The 18,834-nt window shown below is 55.0% G+C and overlaps 1 protein-coding gene and 1 long non-coding RNA gene across 3 annotated transcripts in view; one reads left to right on the top strand and one right to left on the bottom strand.

Annotated features, from left to right (window-relative positions):
* Positions 1-2,796: 2,796 nt before the first annotated feature.
* LOC308657445 overlaps positions 2,797-18,834 on the bottom strand; it is a 22,460-nt gene continuing 6,422 nt past the window's right edge. Inside the window, exons 3-4 of the long non-coding RNA XR_014023925.1 lie at positions 15,970-16,242; positions 2,797-3,930 (exon numbers count right to left, since the gene is read on the bottom strand). This is a non-coding gene — a long non-coding RNA (uncharacterized lncRNA). The remainder of the gene's footprint in view (positions 3,931-15,969; positions 16,243-18,834) is intronic.
* KRT80 (keratin 80) overlaps positions 11,485-18,834 on the top strand; it is a 22,671-nt gene continuing 15,321 nt past the window's right edge. Inside the window, exons 1-2 of one of the 2 annotated variants that reach the window (XM_081309135.1) lie at positions 11,485-12,164; positions 17,103-17,311. In XM_081309135.1, coding sequence (XP_081165261.1) covers positions 11,865-12,164; positions 17,103-17,311 — 509 coding nt within the window. In that variant the 5' untranslated portion in view covers positions 11,485-11,864. The remainder of the gene's footprint in view (positions 12,165-17,102; positions 17,312-18,834) is intronic. The other variant, XM_081309134.1, reaches the window with a different exon arrangement.

Raw genomic sequence — 18,834 nt, 5'->3', positions numbered from 1 at the left:
AGTACATTTTACTCAGAGACTAACACATACATATGTCCATAAAACAGTACTTCGTAATGCGTTAGGATGCTTCTCTGTCTTCATGAGCCTCTTGAGAGTCACAAATGACAGGCAGAGAAACCCTGTTGCTAGTGACCTAGAGGAGGGGCAGCCCGCACTGGCAAAGGAGTTGGTGCTCCCAGCAGGACGGGGACACTGAGCCAGCAGACGGGAAAACTGGTGCATTTGCTCCTTCTTCCTCCCTTGCTTGGCCCCTCATGGGTAGGAAGACAAGTGCCAAGACTGAGAACCCTGGAGAAACACCATGAACTGTCCCCTCTGCCATAGGCACTTGCCACGAATGCTCCCCAATCTTCCTACAGCCGAGCACCAGCAGCCAGCCGCCGTCCTCCTGGTTTTATAGACAACAAATGAAGGCATAGGGAGGCTTTAAAAAGATTGACTGTGTGCTTGCTCTGTGCCCCTCCATGTCCAGAGGGCTCTGCAGATAGCTATTCGGTTCCCAGGACAACCTGGGAAGCAGATGCAACAGCATCCACACTTTGCAGAGGACACTGAGGACCACTTGCTCAAGGCCACATAGCTAATTGCAGGCGTGAATCCCTAACCAGGAAAATCTCTAATGATCCCTTGGAACCAGAGAGAGTGGTAGGTCTCTCTAGGGAAACTTCAGGTAGGAGGAGGCAGACCTATAACTGGGGACCACCAGCCGGATGGAGTAGCTTCAAAGCTATAAGAGCAGAAGGAAGGGCTGTGAGTCCCCAGAAAGCAAGCAGCGAACCTTCTAGTTCCTCCTTCAGAATCAAAGGCCATTTTTAACTTTTATGTCTACTCTTACTGGTATGTGTGAACATGTGTGTGGTGCCTGAGTTAACTTTTAACTCAGGGTGGCTTACCCTGAGCCCTGTGAACTCCTTGGGGGTCCTTGGCATTTCCAGGCCCTCTTGCTCCCCAGAGGTGGCCCCTGACCAGAGCATATCAGAGCAGCAGGAGGCTTGTTCAGAAGGGACATCCCCCTTCCTTAGCAAAGGCCAGAGGGCCTGGGGCTTCAGAGGGGGAAGGCAGACCCAGTGTGTGGTGGCTGATGGAGTCAAGTTGCGTGCCAGGGTCCAGCACGCTTGTGGGGAGGGGCAGCAGAGAGCATCCTCAGGCCCAGACAGCAGCCACCCAGCCCTGCCGAGACAGGACTTCCTGCCCAGGAATGCCACCAGCCAGCTGAAATTCCCAGCCCACGCGGGCGGGCACCCAGAGGGCTGCGGGGGAGGGGTACAATGGTGCTTCCCCCGCCCCCACTGACACCCAGCGGGAAATGTGTTGAGCTCGTCAACATCTCCCTACGGGGCCAGTGCCCCTGTGGCTCCTAAATGATGGGGCAGGAGCCAGGTCATTAGGCAGGGAGACTGTCATTAGAGCAGGTGATGCCACCGCGCACAGACAATGGCAAACAGTCATTAGCAGCTGTGTCACAGGGTGAGGCCATGCCTACTAGGGGGAGAGGACAGAACTGGGTGCAGGGAGCTTGTGCACACTCACATACCCAGGTTCACACACAGAGGAGGAAGGAGACACCTGAACACTTACTTTCACATGCTCATAAGCAGATGTGTGAGCAGACATTACTTGCACACTCACCTAGAAGCATGAACACATTCACATTCCCACGCACTCACATTCACATGTGAGGACACGAGTGCACACATTTGCACACTTACATGCTCACGTAGAGGAGCACGAGCAGACACACCCTCCATGTGCACACTCGTGTTCACACAGTGAGCAGGCACCACACACATGTTCACACATACCAGTAAGAGTAGACATACACACTCACACATACATGGAGCACAGAGAATCATGTTCACACTTTGTCCCACACTTGTTCACACAATTGCACAGGCACACCCAGGACCATGACAGGCACACTCACATGCACACACTCACACTCATGTGCACACACCTGCATACAGGAGCTGATTAGACATGTTGCTTGGGAGGGCCTCAACATCTGCCACACTCCCACACACACCAGAGGACCCTGGGATCCTCCCACAAGCAGGCACTGGCCACACAGCTACCCCCTGCCTTAAGGCAGACAAAACACCCTAAAGGAGAGGCCCACACACCCCTATCCCACCCACCCCTGCTTCAAAGAACCAGCAGCCACGGGGCTGGGGCTCAGTGGTAGAGCATCTGCCTAGCACATGTGAGGCCCTGGGTTCGATCCTCAGCACCACATAAAAATTTAAAAATAAAGCTATTGTGTCCATCGGCAACTAAAAGATATATTTAAGAAAAAGAACCCAGCAGCCAGGAAGGAGAAGGCAAGCAAAGTAGGGAGGCAGCAGTGCCGCAAGGGCTTTGGGGGAGCCCTGTCGGTTTTAGCACTGCAGCCCTTCCAGGCCGAAGGCCAACTCAGACCCTGCCTCACCTGAACACCCACAGGATGGGCTATTGTAGCCATGTTTCTAGGAATTTCTGACCTCCAGAGCTGGGCACAGACAGGAAGGGGAGACTGGGGATTCAAGGAGGGGCAGCCATGGAACCCCAGCCTCTGTTTCAGTCTGGAATCTTCTCTCCTGTCCTCTCCCATAGGCACTCAGCTGTCAAGCTGCAGGGCGTGAGGCAGGGGAGACCAAAAGGAACAGGGTGGAGGCCCAGTCCTCTGGTTCCAGTTCCTCACTCACTAGCTGGGATGGTGATTTACTGTGGTTGCTGTAATAAATCACCATAAACTTGGTGGCTTAAGACAACATGATTTTATTTACTTTTTATTTCTGTTGCTGGGTGCAGTGGTATCAGCCTGTAAGCCCAGCAGCTCAGGAGGCTGAGGCAGGAGGATCTTAAGTTCAAAGCCAGCCTCAGCAACTTAGAGAGGCCCTAAGAAACTCAGCGAGACCCTGTCTCTAAATAAAATACCAAAAAGGACTGGGGATGTGGCTCAGTGGTTAATGCCCCTGAGTTCAATCTCTAGTACCAAAAAAGTTAAAACGTATTTACTTCTCTTAATTTTGTCTATTACCACATCTCTGGAGGGGGAAGTCTGAAATGGTGTCAGCTAAGCTGCATTCTTCTGGAAGACAATTCATTTACCAGTTTTCTTCCCTTTCTGGTGAAGATACCAGTATTCCTCGACTCCCCTGCCATCTTCAAAGCCACTTGGCCAGTAGAGCCTTTCTCATGTCCCATTAGTCTTCTGCCTCTTTCTTTCCTACTTAAAGGACCCATGTGATGACATTGGTTTCACCCAGATAATCCAGAATAATCTCTCCATCCTTGTTTCTTCATCTAATCACAAAAGTCTCTTTTGCCATGATTAGAACTCAGACATCTTTGGGATGCTATTACCTTGCCTACCATGTTAGGTGATCCCGGGGAAGTCACTTAAAGATGCAGAGCCTAGCATCTTCAGAGGCAAAATAAAAACAGCTCCAACAACATGTGTGGTCATGGGAATTTAGAAAGCCACAAGAAGACTCAAAGCCCAGGGCCTCCTACCCAAGCTGTCCTCCATCAAGAGCACTGTCTTCTGCTTCAGCTTCCGGAGGATGGATGGGAAGTAGTGTACCAGGAGAAAGGTGGGTGAGGGACCTTAGAGGGCAGCCAGCTGTCCATGTGGGCTTAGGTAGGGGCCAACATTTGTGGGGGACGGGTGTCTGCAGAGATCCTTGGCAGGGGTGAGGTCCTTCTGTGAGAGGAGATGCCCTGACACTGCCCCGCACACCTGCAGTGACCTGGAACAGAGGGGCAGAGCACAGGTGGGGCATGCTGCTTCTGTTTATTCCTGCCTTCCTCTCTCCTCTGCTGCCATCAGTTTGCAGGGCCCTGGGGCCAGTGGGAGGGCTGGAGGCCCTAGTCAGGCTGCTATTACCCCAGTAAGTGCAGACTGCAGAACGATGACCTGGGACGATGCTCCCCACGTAGAGGAATCACCTGTTGGAAAACAGTCATTAGTCCCCAATCTCGCCCAGCACTGTTTGCCCACTTGAGAGGAGCCTGTTGCACCTCAGAGAGAAGCTGAGATCATCAGATTCCCATTGGCTGCTCCTGCTCCATCCAGCAGCCCAAGCAGGGACCCTGACCTGAGCCCAGCTGCACTCCTTGGCCTGGGCCTCCAGCCTGCACCTCACCTTGTCACCTTTTGCCACCCCTCCTTGGCCCATGCCAGCCCCGGCTCTCGTCCCACCCTCCCCTACAGAAATTCAGAGTCTATCTCAGGGATTAAGCCCCTAAATAGCATGAGCGGGGGCTGGGCTGGATGCCAAACCGTGGAACAGAAGATCTGGGTATAAATCCTCCACCTCCTCCTTGGGGGAGGAGCAACAGCTCCTCTCTGCAAAATGAGAGCAACAGCACCAGGCCTGCCTGGCAGTGTGGGAAGATGACGTCTGTGACATGCATGAGCACTTATAAGCCTGGGCACTGATGTGAGTGACAGGGCTGAAGTAAGGGACACCTCCTTCTTCTTGAGAGACAGTGAGCAGGGCTGGCTTAGGCTGGTCTGTCATAGACCAGCTGTCTTGGAGACGCCCCATCTCACCGCATCCTGGGATCCCAACAGATGCTACAGGAAGGAAGTCAAAGGATGGGGAAGGGGAGAGGGAGATACACTGGCTGCACATAGTAGCTCCCAATAAGCAGGTGCTGAATCCATACAGTTCAACCATTGAACTCCTACTGTCACCGGGCACTGTGGCCAGGCTGGGAATAGAGAGATGAAGCTTCAGTTCTCCAGATGGGTCCTAAGAGCCTCCCTGAATGAGTGGCACATCTCTGCATGGTGGGCAGCCTGAAGACCAGGGGCTTCCACTGGTTGTGGTTAGCCAACCTGTGAGCTGGAGGAGTGCCCAGTGCCATCCTGGGCTGCTGTCACATTAGCAGGTGCGCAGATCTCTCAGCAGGGAGCAGGACATGGTTTCGGTCTATTATCACACCAGATAAAGGCAGTAGCTGGAGCTCTGGGAGCGATCTGAGCTGACAAATAAGCATCTCCACATGCCCTACCACTCCCATGGCCTCCTTTGTCAGCCACCCAGCCTTCCAGTCCCTCTTTGTTCCTCTCTGAAAGCAGCCCCAGGGACAGGGACACCTCCTAAATAGCCATGTGCAGAGCCAGGAAAAGAAGGAAGAGGAGGCTGGAGCCAGCTGGGCAGGGGCAGCTGGAGGCAGGGGCTGGACAGAAAGAGGTTCTCTGGGGCAGTGAGAGTCATTCTCACCCCCTGGAATTGGGGAGAGGGGACCCCAGCCTCAGCCCTGTCTTACTTACCTTTGTATATATCCCACTACTCAGCGCAGGGCTAGGCCCCCAGAAGACTCAGAATCTCTGGGATGAATGGCCAAAAAGCAGAGTAGGGAACATTGCTGGTTCTCCAGTAACCTGGATTCCAGCCTTGGGGGGCTGGGGGGACGGGGCCCCAGACCCTGTGTAATGAGGGGAAGGAGGGAAGAGATTCTCACCTAAGACAGCCATCAAAACTGGTGCTAGCCAGCTGTCGTGGCACATGCCTGTAATCCCAGAGGCTCAAGAGGCTGAGGCAGGAGGATTGTGAGTTCAAAGTCAGCCTCAGCAACTTAGTGAGGCACTAAGCAACTCAGTGAGTTACTGTCTCTAAATAAAATATTAAAAAGAGCTGGAGGGGTGGGGCTGGAGCTCACAAATAGCACACTTGCCTGGCATGTGTGAGGCGCTAGGTTTTATTCTCAGCACTGCATATAAAGAAATAAAAATAAGGGTCTATCAACAACTTAAAAAAAAAGGCTGGGGATGTGGCTCAGTGGTTAAATGCTCTTGGGTTCAATCCCCAGTACAAAAACCAAAAAAAAAAAAAGAAAGAAAAGAAAAACTGGTGCTAAATAGTAGAGGATGCACTGCATAATTCAACAAGTATTTCTGGCACACCGACTGTGCCAGCAGCAACAGAACTGTGAGCAACACAAAGTCCCTGCCCTGGTGACTGTGGCTCGTGATAGCTCCCCCACTCAAAGCACAAATGAGGGGGCTCTTTGGAGAGACTGCCTGAGGGAAGGAGCAGATAGAGGGCTGAGGCCCAGAGTGAAGGCTTAAAGGCAGACAGGAGGAAGGAGAGGCTCAGTGTTTGTCTGAGACCAGAGAAACAAAGGCTGTAAAAATCATGCTCCCGGGTTGGACATGAGCCAGGCACAGTGGGTGGCACAGAGAGTGGGCTCCATGGGGCCCTGTTGCTGGGACTGGCATTTCCTTCTGAGTGAAGCAGATGAGAGGATGTGGCACTTCCCAGGGAACCAAGCCAGCCTGGGCGGCCCCTTGGCCCTCGCTGGGAGGCATGGAACAGCCAGAGGAAGTGGGGCCCTCCTGACAGTTTCCTCCTGTGCAATCCTTCTTCCTGCTCCTCTCCACCCAGAAGCAGGCCTGACAACCATGCCAAAATGCCGCTGGCATAAGCCCAGCACCCACACAGCCGGGCATGGGTTGTGGTTCCCTAGAGAGGCTAGGCTGGCCCTAGGCCTGGACCAGGGGAACCTCCACACTCCATTCCTGGGTCTCATCGTGAGGGAGAGGGGCCTGGGGGCTCTGACTTAGCCCCTGCCCTGCTTTGGGTGCACATCTCTTTCCACTCTAGACCCACTGGGGCCTCCGAGTTCCTCTGTTTCTTCCTTTTGCAGGGGCACCCTACTCTCCTACTCTTTTCCCCTACTAAACTATTTGGTTATGACAGGAAGGCGTCAGAGTTCCCACAGACACTGAGCAGGAGCCCAAGGGGAAGGACACAGGCCTCTAGGAGCTGATTGGTAAAGGTCCACATGACACCCCAGATGGAGGAGCCATATCAACTGGGGCTCATCTGGAAGTGGCTGGGGTGGGGCTCCAGAGCCTGCCTCTGAGGTGGCATGTTCCCGTACCTGACTCCTCCACAGCCCACCCGGGGTCTGTCACTCCATAGCATCCCAGAGCTCTCGGTATACAAGTGCCCTATGTGAAAGGGCAGCCTTCTACTCATTCCAGAAAGAACTAGTCATCAGGGACCTACTGGGTGCCAAGCACTGTGTCAGGACACTGAGGAACAAACCCCACACCACCCTGTACACTCCCAGAGCTCGGCCAGGGAGACAGACATAAACACGTAAACAACCAACAATAAATAATTACAAATTGGGCTAAGTGCTCTGAAGACGGGAAAGTGCAATTAGCCTGTGCTCACCTTCCCCCCCCCCCCCGCCCTCCAGGCCTGCCCTCATTACAGAAGGCCCGCACCTGCCCGACCTCCGCAGCAGGCTGCTTGGCCGAGGGCCCTGGTTCCCAGTGGAAACCGAGTACCTGGCATAGCCTGGGGGTTGATGACAGTCTGAGGAACACTTATGGCACCAAAATGGGAAGAAAAAAGAAGAAAAACAATGATCCTTCAGTATAACCTGATTTTATAGGCCCTGGAGGCCTAGAGAAGTCAAGCATTTGGCCCCAGACCACATAGCAGGTGAATGGCAGAGCCCCAGACCAGACACCAAGTCTCTTAACTCCAGGTCCAGCCTCCTGCCACTGCCCCATGCTGTCTAGAATCAGGTCACAGCCTCCAGGAGTATACAGCCTCCTGGCCCATCTCAGAGGCCTTCTTTAGAGACTAGTGCTATCCAATAAAATTATATTGATGATGAAAATGCCCAGCCCTGACACATGGCACCACTTCACTGTCCACAAAGATGTGGTCTTTGGAGGTGGGGAGAGGAAGATAGGGAAGGGTACAGAGAGAAGGAAAGCAGAGAGGACCCGGGACGTAGAGAAGAAGGGCAGCAAATGCACAGGACTTCACTTGACATTCCAAGGAATCTTTCTTCCCAAAAGCCACAGGGAGCCACTGCAGGGCTCTGTGAGTGTAGCATCCAAGGGCTCCTGAGGAAGCCATGGCTCCTCCGAGCTCCACAGCACTTCCAACACTCCAATAATACTGGCTCTCGTCATTGTCACCACATCCCACACAGTTTCTCACCTCCCAGCTCATGATGCTACCTGAACCTGAAACACCTTTTTCCTCCCTGCCTGGACAACCCCTCTTCTTCCTCCAGGCCTGATCCCACTGTCCCCCTCCGGGAGGGTTCCCAGGCACTGTCCCTTGGGTTGGTGTCTTCTCCCTGTCTCCAGAGCACATGTGGCGGAATCCTCATCTCTCCATCTTGCTGCTAGTCTCCCCTTTCTGGGCCTCTTGCCTTCCCAAACTTCCATTCAACGCCCCAGTCTCCAGCTCCGGGGCCCTCATAAATTCTTATCATCACATAACCCAGTTACTCAAAGGCCCAAAGGCCCCATTCCCAGGATTTGGCCCCTGGGCAGGACATCCTTCCTGCAGTTTCCTAATGGCCCTGCTCACAGGGAAGATCCAGAGAAAGGAGGCTGGGCATTTCCAGCTTCATCAGGGAGAGGGCACTGACCTAGCTAATAACCAAGGTGTGGACAATACACACTCAAGAGAGAATGAGAGATGGACAGGAACCTGGGCAGGCTCACCAGGAAAGCTTCCTGTAGAGGCCCTCCTTCCCATCCTGCACTAGAGTGAGGCTAAGATTTTTATCCCGCAGATGCCAAACTCTTTCCTGGCTCCTCTGCCCCAAGAATTGCATCCCGCCCAAGAGCCTGGGCCTGGCTGGCGTGTGCTCACTAGAACATTCATGCAGCAAATATGTCTCACTGTCCTGCATTATGAGGCCCACGCTCCACGGGCCAGGCCTCGGGCCAAATGGGGAGCAGGGCAAAGAGGAGGCACTGAAACTATGACACAGGGATGCCATTCCACAGGGCCAGTCAGCTGGGCCATGGAGAGACAAATCCAAACACCTCTCTTTCCCCAAGGATGAGAGACAGAGGAGCCAGGACTCTAAGCTTCAGGAGACAAGAGAAAGTTAGTGCTAGACAACAGAAAATGCAGGAAGGAGAGGCAGAGGAGAAAAAGAGAGACGATCCGAAGTCAGGAGGGAGCCATGGAGAGAAAGTGGAAGAAGGAGAAAAAATTGGAAAGCCCCCTCTTGCTAGGGGAGCAAGCCCCAGAGGCTTCTGGGAGGGCAAGACTTCTCCAGGTCCCTTGCCTCTGAACAGCCCTTGACTCTCCTCTGTCCTCTCTCTCTGCCTCCTGAATGAGCAGAATTGTGAATTGCCACCACTTACAGAACAAGGTCAAAGGTATAAACTGGGGGGATGGAGAGTAAGATTCCTGTCCCTGAATCATGCAAGAACAAACCAGGACAGGCTACCAGAGTATCAGAAGGTATGAGATGCCTGCAGTCAGAATCCAGCTCCCCCAGGATTTCTGCTGAACCCCCAGGTGGTCAAGCTTCTTACAAAGGCCAGAAAAGGGCCATCTCAGATCCTCAGTGAGGATGGAGATCCCCACTGACTGTGGTAGAGGAACCCACGGTCAGAGACAGTGGCCTAGATCAGATGAACCCCAAGTAGCAGAGGGAGGCGTGGGTGGAGATAGGGGAGGAAAGAGGGTACGGGATGAGCAAGGGAAGGGAGAAGGAGGCAGGGCTAGGCAGTTCCGTGGAGTTTTGTTTGTTTGGGGATTTTCTGCTGCTGTTCCTGTTTGGCAGCCAGAGCTGTGACAGTTAAAGATCCCTCCTAAGGGATGATAGGACATGCACAGCGGGACAGAGATGTGGGGACCCACCTGCTGCTTCTTCTCTGGCCCATGTCCTCCATTCTTCCACAGAGATGAGGACACACACCCCCCCCAGGAAAAGCCATATCATGCTTGGTCCCCAGAGACAAGTCCCAAAAGGCTAGCCTAAAAACTAGGGGCTTGGCAATGAACTGTGACTTCTCAATGCTCGGGAGCTGACTGAGGCCAATGGAAGTCAGAAAGAAATAGGAGATTTAAGCTGCACCGAGACACTTCTGAGAGCTAGGCATCCAGCTGAAGGAGAATTAGGCAGGGGACTACCCTGACTCAGGCTGAATGCTGAGAACAAGCCAACTCCCTTTTCTACCAGAACTTAGAAGCTAAGGTAAGGGAAAGAGCCCCTAATCCAGACATCTCTACATCCAAACCCATCACTGACAAAATGTGTGCCCTAGAACCAGGCACCTAACTCCACCCATCTTCTCCTTAGAAAATGGTGGCAGGGAGGGGTGATGAATTCAAGCATCTACCTCAAGTGGTGGTTGTAGTGAGGACCAAGATAATATTTGGGACATGCCTGACATATCCACAGCTATTGTGGCCTTGGCAGAGCCCAGATGCCTTTACCTGTCCCCTCCTTCCCCCACGGAGCATGCAGGGGTGAGCAGGGGAGGGGAGATCAAGGTGCTATGTCTGACCACATGCCATTTTGATACCAGGCCAGGGTAAAGATGGTGGGAAGCTGGGATGGCCCTGCAAGTGGCTGTTGAATGGGGTAGGGCAGCAGGTGACAGAAGTGGAGACAGATACTGTTGCAGATACCCAGTCACCCAGAAGTCCCTCACCAACCCACCCAGGAGCAGAACCTGGGATCCAGGATCCAGATGAATCAGAGACTTGGTGCAGAGTCCCGAGTTTATGTGTCCTATTGAGCCACTTGTGGGAAAGAGGTCTGGATGGGGGGCAGAGGCCCAGGGTGGCAATGCAACTTGGCAAGCAAGAACCCCTCAGGACTTCTGATGGTCCCAGTGGGGACACAGACCCCTCCATCTCTGACCATCTCCCAGAGACATGCCTCTCTCTGCTTAAGGGTGGTGTGTCAGGTCCAGGGAGGACACACAGAAACAGCTACCAAGCTACCAGGTCACCAGGCCATCAGGCCAGGAAGGAAGAGGCTAGACCAGAGAGCGGGCGATGTCCTGGAAGTGGGTGCATGGGGAAGGCAGGAAAAGCACCAGCTGGGGAACCTTCTACTGTCCCACGGAGACTCCATGGGGTCATATGTTTTCTTCTCATTCTCCTTCCTATTGAATATGAAAGAGGCCAAAGGAGCCGGAGGAGTGAGGAAGAAGGAATGGGAAACTGGAGATGGAGGCAGCAGGGAAGTGTTCTCACAGCCCTGGGCCCCGATGCGGGCTGTCTCGGCTATGAGCACCCTGTACTGCGGCCACCCAGGGCTCTGCCTAGGATGACCTTCCCACAACCTGGCTTTTCATCCACAATTTACAAATGAGGACAAAATCAAGTAACCGGCCCAAGGTCCCAAGAGAAGTGAGCAGCCAAGATGTCTTGAACCCAATCGAACTTTCCCAAAGCCAAGGACTCTGGCCTTGACTCTCTCTTCCTCCAGCCATGAGACAGAGGGGTACACTTAGCAGGTCCTCAGTATTGAGCGAAGACAGGAAGGAAGGGAGAAAGATAAACCAGGGAGGCTCTTTGGCAGCTAGAAAAAAATAATATAAATAATAAAGGTGCTGTTTTCTGATGCCAGGCTGGCATGGTGCCAGGGAGCTCTGGCAGCAGCGCTTGCCTCATCTTTTCCAGAAGTATGTGAGCCCAGTTACGTCAACCCTTAGGTATGCATGAGCTCGGTGGTGACAGTCTCTCTCTCTCTCTCCTCTCTCTCTCTCTCTCTCCTTCCTATTAAACCTTCTTCATGCTGCTTCCCCACTCCCAACCCAGCCAGCCAGCCTGCCCCCCTCCCCAGGCCGGGTCCTGCTCCCTTGGCCGGGACCAGCCCTCTCAGCCAGGCAGATCCCGGGCTGGGGAGAGAGCGCGTGGTGGTGGCGGGGGAGGAGCAAGAGCAACACGTCATCTAACAGGTTGGTCGGGCTGAAGGCGTCCCGCCCTCCCGCAGGTAATGAGCACTGTGCGACAGGTGTTTGCACCTCAGTCCCCAGCCTGCCCTGGCTGCGACAGGAGGCAGCCGCCTGCCGCCCTCCTCCACCCCGAGGCTCACTCGCTCATCCCTGGGCCCTCCCGCTCCCAGGCCGGGGGGCCACCATGGCCTGCCAGTCCTGCGTGGTTGGTTTCAGCAGCCTCAGCGGCTGTGAGGTGACCCCAGCGGGCAGCCCCCGGCCTGGAACGTCAGGATGGGGCAGCTGCGGGCCCCCTGTGCCAGGCTTCAGCTCCCGAAGCCTCACAGGCTGCTGGCCAGCTGGCACCATCCCGAAGGTGACCGTGAACCCCAGCCTGCTGGTGCCCCTGGACCTCAAAGTGGACCCAGCCATCCAGCAGCAGAAGAACCAGGAGAAGGAGGAGATGAAGGTCCTCAATGACAAATTTGCCTCCCTGATTGGCAAGGTGAGCAGAAGTAGGAGGGGGAACCAAAAGCCAAGGACCGCCAGGCCTGGGCAGGAGGCGGAGCTCTATTTCCCCCAGAGTTGGACATCATGCCCCGCCCCTGCCCCCAGCCAATGGGGAGGCAGCATTGCTAACGCGGCGGGCGAACTCTGAGCAGGGACAAAGGGAGGGAGGTCCTGGTCCATCCCGGAGTGGGGGGGGGGGGGCAAAGGGACTTCAGGATGGCCTCTGACGATGTCTGGATAAGAACATGCTCGTGGCCTGGGGTCATCCTTCCCCCGTAGCAAACTAGAGAGGAGCCCTGAGCTTGACCAAGGGAATGTCTCCTCCCTGGGAGGTTCGTGGAGGCGTGGTCTGCAGTCCTCCAGGCAAGTGGACCGTGGAGATGACCTCCGAAGGTCCTACTCTTGTCCATCCCTCAAGCCTCTGGGCCTGCGGCATCTCTCTCAACGCAACTCTGCTTAGCTTCCCCAATCAGAAGAGCTGGCAGGGGTGTGTGGTTCTGCCGGAAGGAGGCTGCTGCTGGGGCCGCGCGGGAGGGGAGATGCAGCTTGGGTAGTCAGGAGATAGGAATGCAGGAACGGATGCCTCGGGTCAGAAGTAGGCAGCCAGCAGGCAGCCAACTGGGTAGAAGGGGCCAGTCCCCCATACCACTCTCCCCATTTCCTAGACTCCACCGTCCATAGCTGGTTTAGGGTCCTCATACCCATCTCTGCCCCCAGAGCAAAGGAGTTCCTCAGGAAGTCTTGTTTACCTCCCAAATCTGCTATTACTCATCTCCAAAAAACTTCTGACCGGTCCTCCCAACTCTGCTCCCTCCTGCGCTGCCCAAGAATAACCATCACAATATCCACAGCTGCACTGATGCCCTCTGCGCTGGGCATTGGGCTGGATGCTTTACATATGCATCTCTATTTCCCCCAAAAACCCTCTAAAAGAAGATCATTGTATGCCCATTTCACAGAGGAGGAAAACTATCTCTCTGATCCTCCCAGTTTAAAAAAAGAAGAAGAAGAAAAGAAAAAACAGCCTTTTGTTTCAGCTCAGTCCTTTCCCTCATCATGGTTCTGACTCTGTGTTCTTCTGCACAGGCCAGTTGTCCCCATGAGATGGGAGCTTGCAGAGAGGGGCGCAGGGAAAACAGTGGCATGCATGGAACATCTGCTAGTGCGAGGCCCTCAGTGGGTACTTGGCAATGCAGCGACATTGAACCCACACAGCAGTGGCTGTTATTTCCCCAACTGATAGATGAGGAAACTAAGGGCCAGAGAAGGTCAAAGTACTGGCCCAAGGTCAAGCAACCAGCAAATGGTACAGTTTAGATTTGAATGCAGGTTGATGAGACAGAACCAGGGGTCTCTGAGGTGGGAATCCTGTCTTCCTCCATTCATGTTCCTATAGCAGAGGTTTTTGGTCCACATCTGGATGCCCAGAGGGGGGTCAGTGGAGAGGAAAGAGCCATCTACCAAGGCAAAACCTCCCTTCCCACACCCCTGGGTACACAGAGCCCCTGCTGCTGGCTGATTTTCCTCAGAGAGCCTCTGCCCTGGGGAGGAGGCAGGTCTCCAGTTAATCCCTTAAAAGGAATGCTTAGCTGACTATGTAATTTGGCTCCGTTGGGTGGCTTTTCTCCCTCAAATGTCTTTCCTCCCTCCAGTGCCAGTGCTGCGTTCACCCTGTGCCTCTGCGTGGGGACAGGGTGAGAGCAAATGAGTGTAGGCATCAGGAGGGGCCCTTAGGGCCAGGGCAATGCCCTCGGAGATCTTTAGCAGAAACAGAGCCTCCCAACCCTCAAGGGTTAGGAGATGGGGTGTCCTTCCTGCAGGATGAAGGGAGATAGAGGTGCCAGGTTTGGGGTCCCTGGTTGCTGGGACTCTGCCCTAGGGAGCCCTAGTAATGGCTGGGAGGGCTCTAGCACATGCAGCAGCGATTAAGAAAGGGAAATGTGGAGCACCGTAGTAGGTGTAAATCCTGGCCCCACAGCTGGCCAGCTGCGTCATCAGGCAGAGCAGACACATTACTTAACCTCTCTGTGCCTCAATGCACTTCAGTGGAATGGGCTTGTCCACCAAATGGGATAATTTTTGAGAAGCAGTAAGAACACACTTGACACATGGCAAGTGCTTTGTAACTGTTAAATTCTAAAAATCAAATAAAATGGGCCTAGCCCAGGGAGCTCCTAGAACTCACTCCCTGGAGAACAGAGGAGGGAGGGCCCCTCCCAAGATGCTGTGATCAGTGAAAGGATGAGGGCTCGGAGCCAAGAGATGGAAAGGGGATACCCACTCCACACCCCTTCCAGTCCCTCTGAGGCATAGAGAGAGACCAGAGTGCTGCAGGAGTAGGGGGTCAGGTAAACTTCCAGGTTGGCAGAGAAGCCCTGAAGCAGTGTTGTTTCTTCCCTTTGTTAGCTGTGTTTCCTTGGGTAAGCCACTTACCCTCTCTGTGCTTTGTATTCCATGGCTCAATACTGCTCTACTCTCTAGGTAGCCCTGAGCTCCTGCCAGTGGAGGGACTAGCAAGGTCCCATCATGAGACAGGGAGCTGAGAAGTAGCAACAAGAGGAGTGAGGGAGAGAGGGCAGCGTCCACACCCAGCAGGGGCTGCTGCTGGGCCTCATAGCTCCACACATGCGCAAGAGAGGCAGAGTAGACAAGAGAAGGACTGTCTGAGGCTGGGGGAAGGAGGCCATGGAGAGCAGTGGTGAAATGCCTGGACCCAGTGGAAAGGGGACCATATCTTCCCCTGGCCTAGGTGACCACGGGAAGTCCCTGGAGTCATCCCCCTGTCTGAATGCAGAACAGAGACCAGCACTCAGGGGCTCCTTGACTGAAGGCAGGGGACTTGATGCCCTCCCCAGAGGAATAGGACCTGCCTCCTCCAGAGGTGCTGCCCTGTGGGCTTGGGGACCAGAAGCCCCTAGGTGGTCCTCCCCCACAGCAGTCCCCAGCACCAGCAGGAGCTCCAGCTTAGGCTGTTCAGTTCCCCCTAGAACATCTCTCCCCACAGCCTGTGCCCTGGGTTTCCTTGTCTACCAAATGGGGCGGCAGGGGGCTGGGGCTGGGGCTCAGTGGTGAGCGCTCGCCTAGCATGTGTGAGGCCCTGGGTTCGATCGTCAGCACCACACATAAATAAATAAAATAAAGGTATTGTGTCCATCTACCATTAAAAAATATTTTTTAAAAAAATGGGGAGGCAGATGAGACAGACATTGGCTCTCCGAGCTCCTATATGATCTAAAGGCGAGGGCTCAGCCAGAGCAGAGAGGAGGATGAGAGCGGAGGGCGTGGAAAGACTGGCACCTCTTAGGGCGCTCTGGAGGCCTTTGTTCCTAGAGGGAGGAGCCTTTCTGTAGAGAGGGACCTGGGTGGGAGGTGAGATTCCAGCCCCACCCACTGAGACAACAAGAGACTCTCCCAAGGACAGTGGGAGACAGAAGGCTACCCCTAATCCCCTAAGACCACAAGTGCCCTCAGGCTGGACTGGCCAGCCACTCTCTCTCTCAGCAGACTAGAGGTGAAGCACAGAGCACTGGGGTTAGACTAAGGGAAGAACTTCCTGGTGTGAAGGTTTTCTATTGTTCGTGGGTGGAGGAAGGAACCTCACATCTCTCTTCCCACCCCACCCTCAGTGTCAACATGGGACTCTTGCTTGTCAAAACGGAGGGAAGGTGGGGTGAGCAGATACCTCCCCCCCAGCGCGTCCTCTCACACACACAAAGCAGGGCAGAACCCTCTTGACCTCCATCCCTACTGAACCTGTTTAGCTATAGCTACAGCGTGCAGTAGGCTTAAGCAGAACCTACCAGTACAGATGGGAGCTAGGCAGCTCTCAAATGCCATCTCTCAAGTCTTCCTGCAGCTGTTACCTGCTGTGAAGTTCAAAGGAGGCTTGCCAAGGTCATCCAAGCTTGCCAAGGTCATCCAGGCCTCTCAGGGAGAAACAGGAAACCTGGGGAGGTACACAGGGTGGCCAGAGAGGAGGCAAAGGGAGCCCCCAAAGGTCCGGGTGGGCAGCAGCCAGTAGTGGGGCCTGTCCGGAAAGGTTGGCCATCAATCACTCTGTGACAAGTCACCCCCTGTAAATGAAGAATACAGATCAGCTGAGCCGAAAGGCTGCTGGCAGCTCTCCCTGCCAGGCCAGCCGCTCCAGCAGGGGTGGGAGGGACCCAGCTGCTTGCCTGTGTTCATACAGAACACAGTCACTGGCCCACCAGTCACTGTGTCCTCATGACAAAACACAGCCCACGGTCCAGGAGCATCCCTCCCACCACAGTGGCCTACCCAGGTCCTGGGAGGATCCCAGGCTGACAGGTGGCCAGGACAGAGGAGAAGCAGATAAACTGAGGTCCTGCTGGAGGCTTCCTGCAGGTGGACTGCCTCGAGCACCCACAGGGAGGAGGGGCACAACAGGCAGGGCTGGGGCTGTGGGCAGGAGAGTGCCAAGACCCGCTGAGCCCAGAGAGGGCAGCAGGGCAAAGAAGAGGTTAGAGGAAGCCCCAGGCCAGGCTGGGCTAGACCAGGGGAGGACTCTGACAGCCTGCTGGTGGCCCGGCTATGGGTCATGGGGCACAGGAGCCCCCGTAGGAGCCGGAGCTTGAGAGTCCTCGGGGTCTTCATCCTCAAGGCCAACCGGGCTGGAACTGAAGGCAGAAGCCAGCCCAGGAAGTCCCCCGGGGGCGCTCGCTCCCCCTCCCTCATCTAAGCGCCCTGCCCTAGGAAGCCTCTGCTAATTGGCTCCACCTTGATTCTCTCTTATCTCAGCATCTGTAGCTGGAACAATCAGTCACTGGAGGTGCCGCTCTGAATGCTTCAGCAGCCCCAGTGGATGCCGGCGGCAGATGAACCACCACTTCCTCCTCGGGAAGCCCCCCTGGGGCCCAGGGGCACCCCAGATGGGCCCCGCCCTAGCCCGCTCTTCTCTCTCCTGTCCTCCCAGGTACAGGCTCTGGAACAGCGCAACCAGCTGCTGGAGACCCGCTGGAGCTTCCTGCAGGGCCAGGACTCGGGCACCTTCGACCTGGGGCACCACTACGAGGCGTACCAGGGGCGGCTGCAGGAGGAGCTGCGCAAAGTGAGCCAGGAGCGGGGACAGCTAGAGGCCAACCTGCTGCAGGTGCTGGAGAAGGTGGAGGAGTTTCGAATCAGGTAGGTCCCGGCACACCCTAGGGAAGCCATGGGCAGGGATTGAAGGTGGGAACCAAGCCGTACTCAAGCCGGAGAAAGGGGAAAGAAAGTTAGGAGACATTCATACTGATGGAGGGCCTCACGCCTGCCAGGTGCCATTATAAATACTAGGGATGCAGCAGTGATCCTGCAGCCACCCCTCCCCCGTGGTGATCCTTACAGCAAGGCCATTCTTGCACTGGATCACAGCTGGACCCTGTGCTTTCTGGTCCCTGGGTACTACCACAACCCACAGCGTGGCCTGAGCAGCCCCCACGTGCACCTTGCAAACACGCTTGCCTGGGCCCCCCCACACCAAACTGAGGCGGGACATGACGTCACCAGAAGAAAGACAGCTGACTTTCTGCTTGGGTGTGGCTTTGGATTTTTATCTCGGTAGGATAAAAAAAACGAGGGGAAGCAGCCAGGCATAGGCAGGGGACAAAAAGGTGGGTTTTATTTTAATAAAAATGCAATCCCCTACAGGTCACACTTGCCAGGCATCAGGGTGGCCCCAGAATGGGGGAAGTAAAGAAAACACAGTCCCCACCTGCAAGATGTTTTGGCAACCTAGTGGGACAGACAGGCCAACCCACAGTGGGTGGGCGGTACTTCCCAATGGTTATGGCCCAGTCCTGGCCTTTAGACCCTGTGGGCCATTAATCCCCTCCCCCACCCTCACGAGCTTTGTGACCTTGAGCAAGTGGCTTAATGCCTGAACCTCGGTTTCCTCCTCTGTGAAATGGGAATGATGGTGGTTGATTCCAACCTGAGGCCAGGCAGAGGCAGACAAGAGGTCAGCGTGGTGTGTGGAAATAATGAGGGCAGCTTTCCATGCCCTTGAAGTCTGAAGTCCCCAGCTCAGAGCTTGACTTGGGTTTGCTGAACTGAACTGGCCTAGAGCCAGTTTCTGCCTGTGGTCTAGGAGGACAGAATAGGCACTTGGGTGACTTAGTGGACAGGTGACCCCCTCTGACCACATCAAGGGCAGGGCTTTAGGAACAAGGAGGCTGAGGCAGAGCAGAGAGGCTATGTTCCTGTACCCCTAAACTTGGGTCTTGTCTCTTTCTGAGGTCCCCCCAGTCAAGGTGAGGGAAGGATGGAGTATGGCTGGACCCCCATCTCCCTCCCTCCAGTGCAGCCCAGCCCTAAGTCCTGTCAATTGGTGGCCAGGCCTGCATTCTCTGGAGCAGCTATCCTGGCAGGGCTAGTGGGGAGGCAGCCTGTCCAGGAAGCCAGGAATCCGGGCCTCTCCTGGAGCCTTACCCTCCCAGGTATCTGATAGTCCATTCTGAACTGTCCAACTGCCCAGCATCTGATGGAGCCATGGCAGTTTCCAGAATCCACCACCCATTTCACTGGTCCCTAGTAGGTCTCTGACCTTCAAAGGATCAGAGAATGGCAGAGCTGGATGGGGGTGTTGGCTCCTCCTTTTATAAGGAAGCAAACAGAGGCCCAGAGAGGTCAGGGTTTGTCCTCAGGCACGTGGCCGCACATGCTAAGCC

The sequence above is a fragment of the Spermophilus citellus genome (assembly GCF_964194105.1).
Source record: "Spermophilus citellus genome assembly, chromosome: 10".
Taxonomy (NCBI): Eukaryota; Metazoa; Chordata; class Mammalia; order Rodentia; family Sciuridae; genus Spermophilus; species Spermophilus citellus.
Note: the sequence above shows the minus strand (reverse complement) of the source record. Positions and strands in the feature narration are given on the sequence as shown.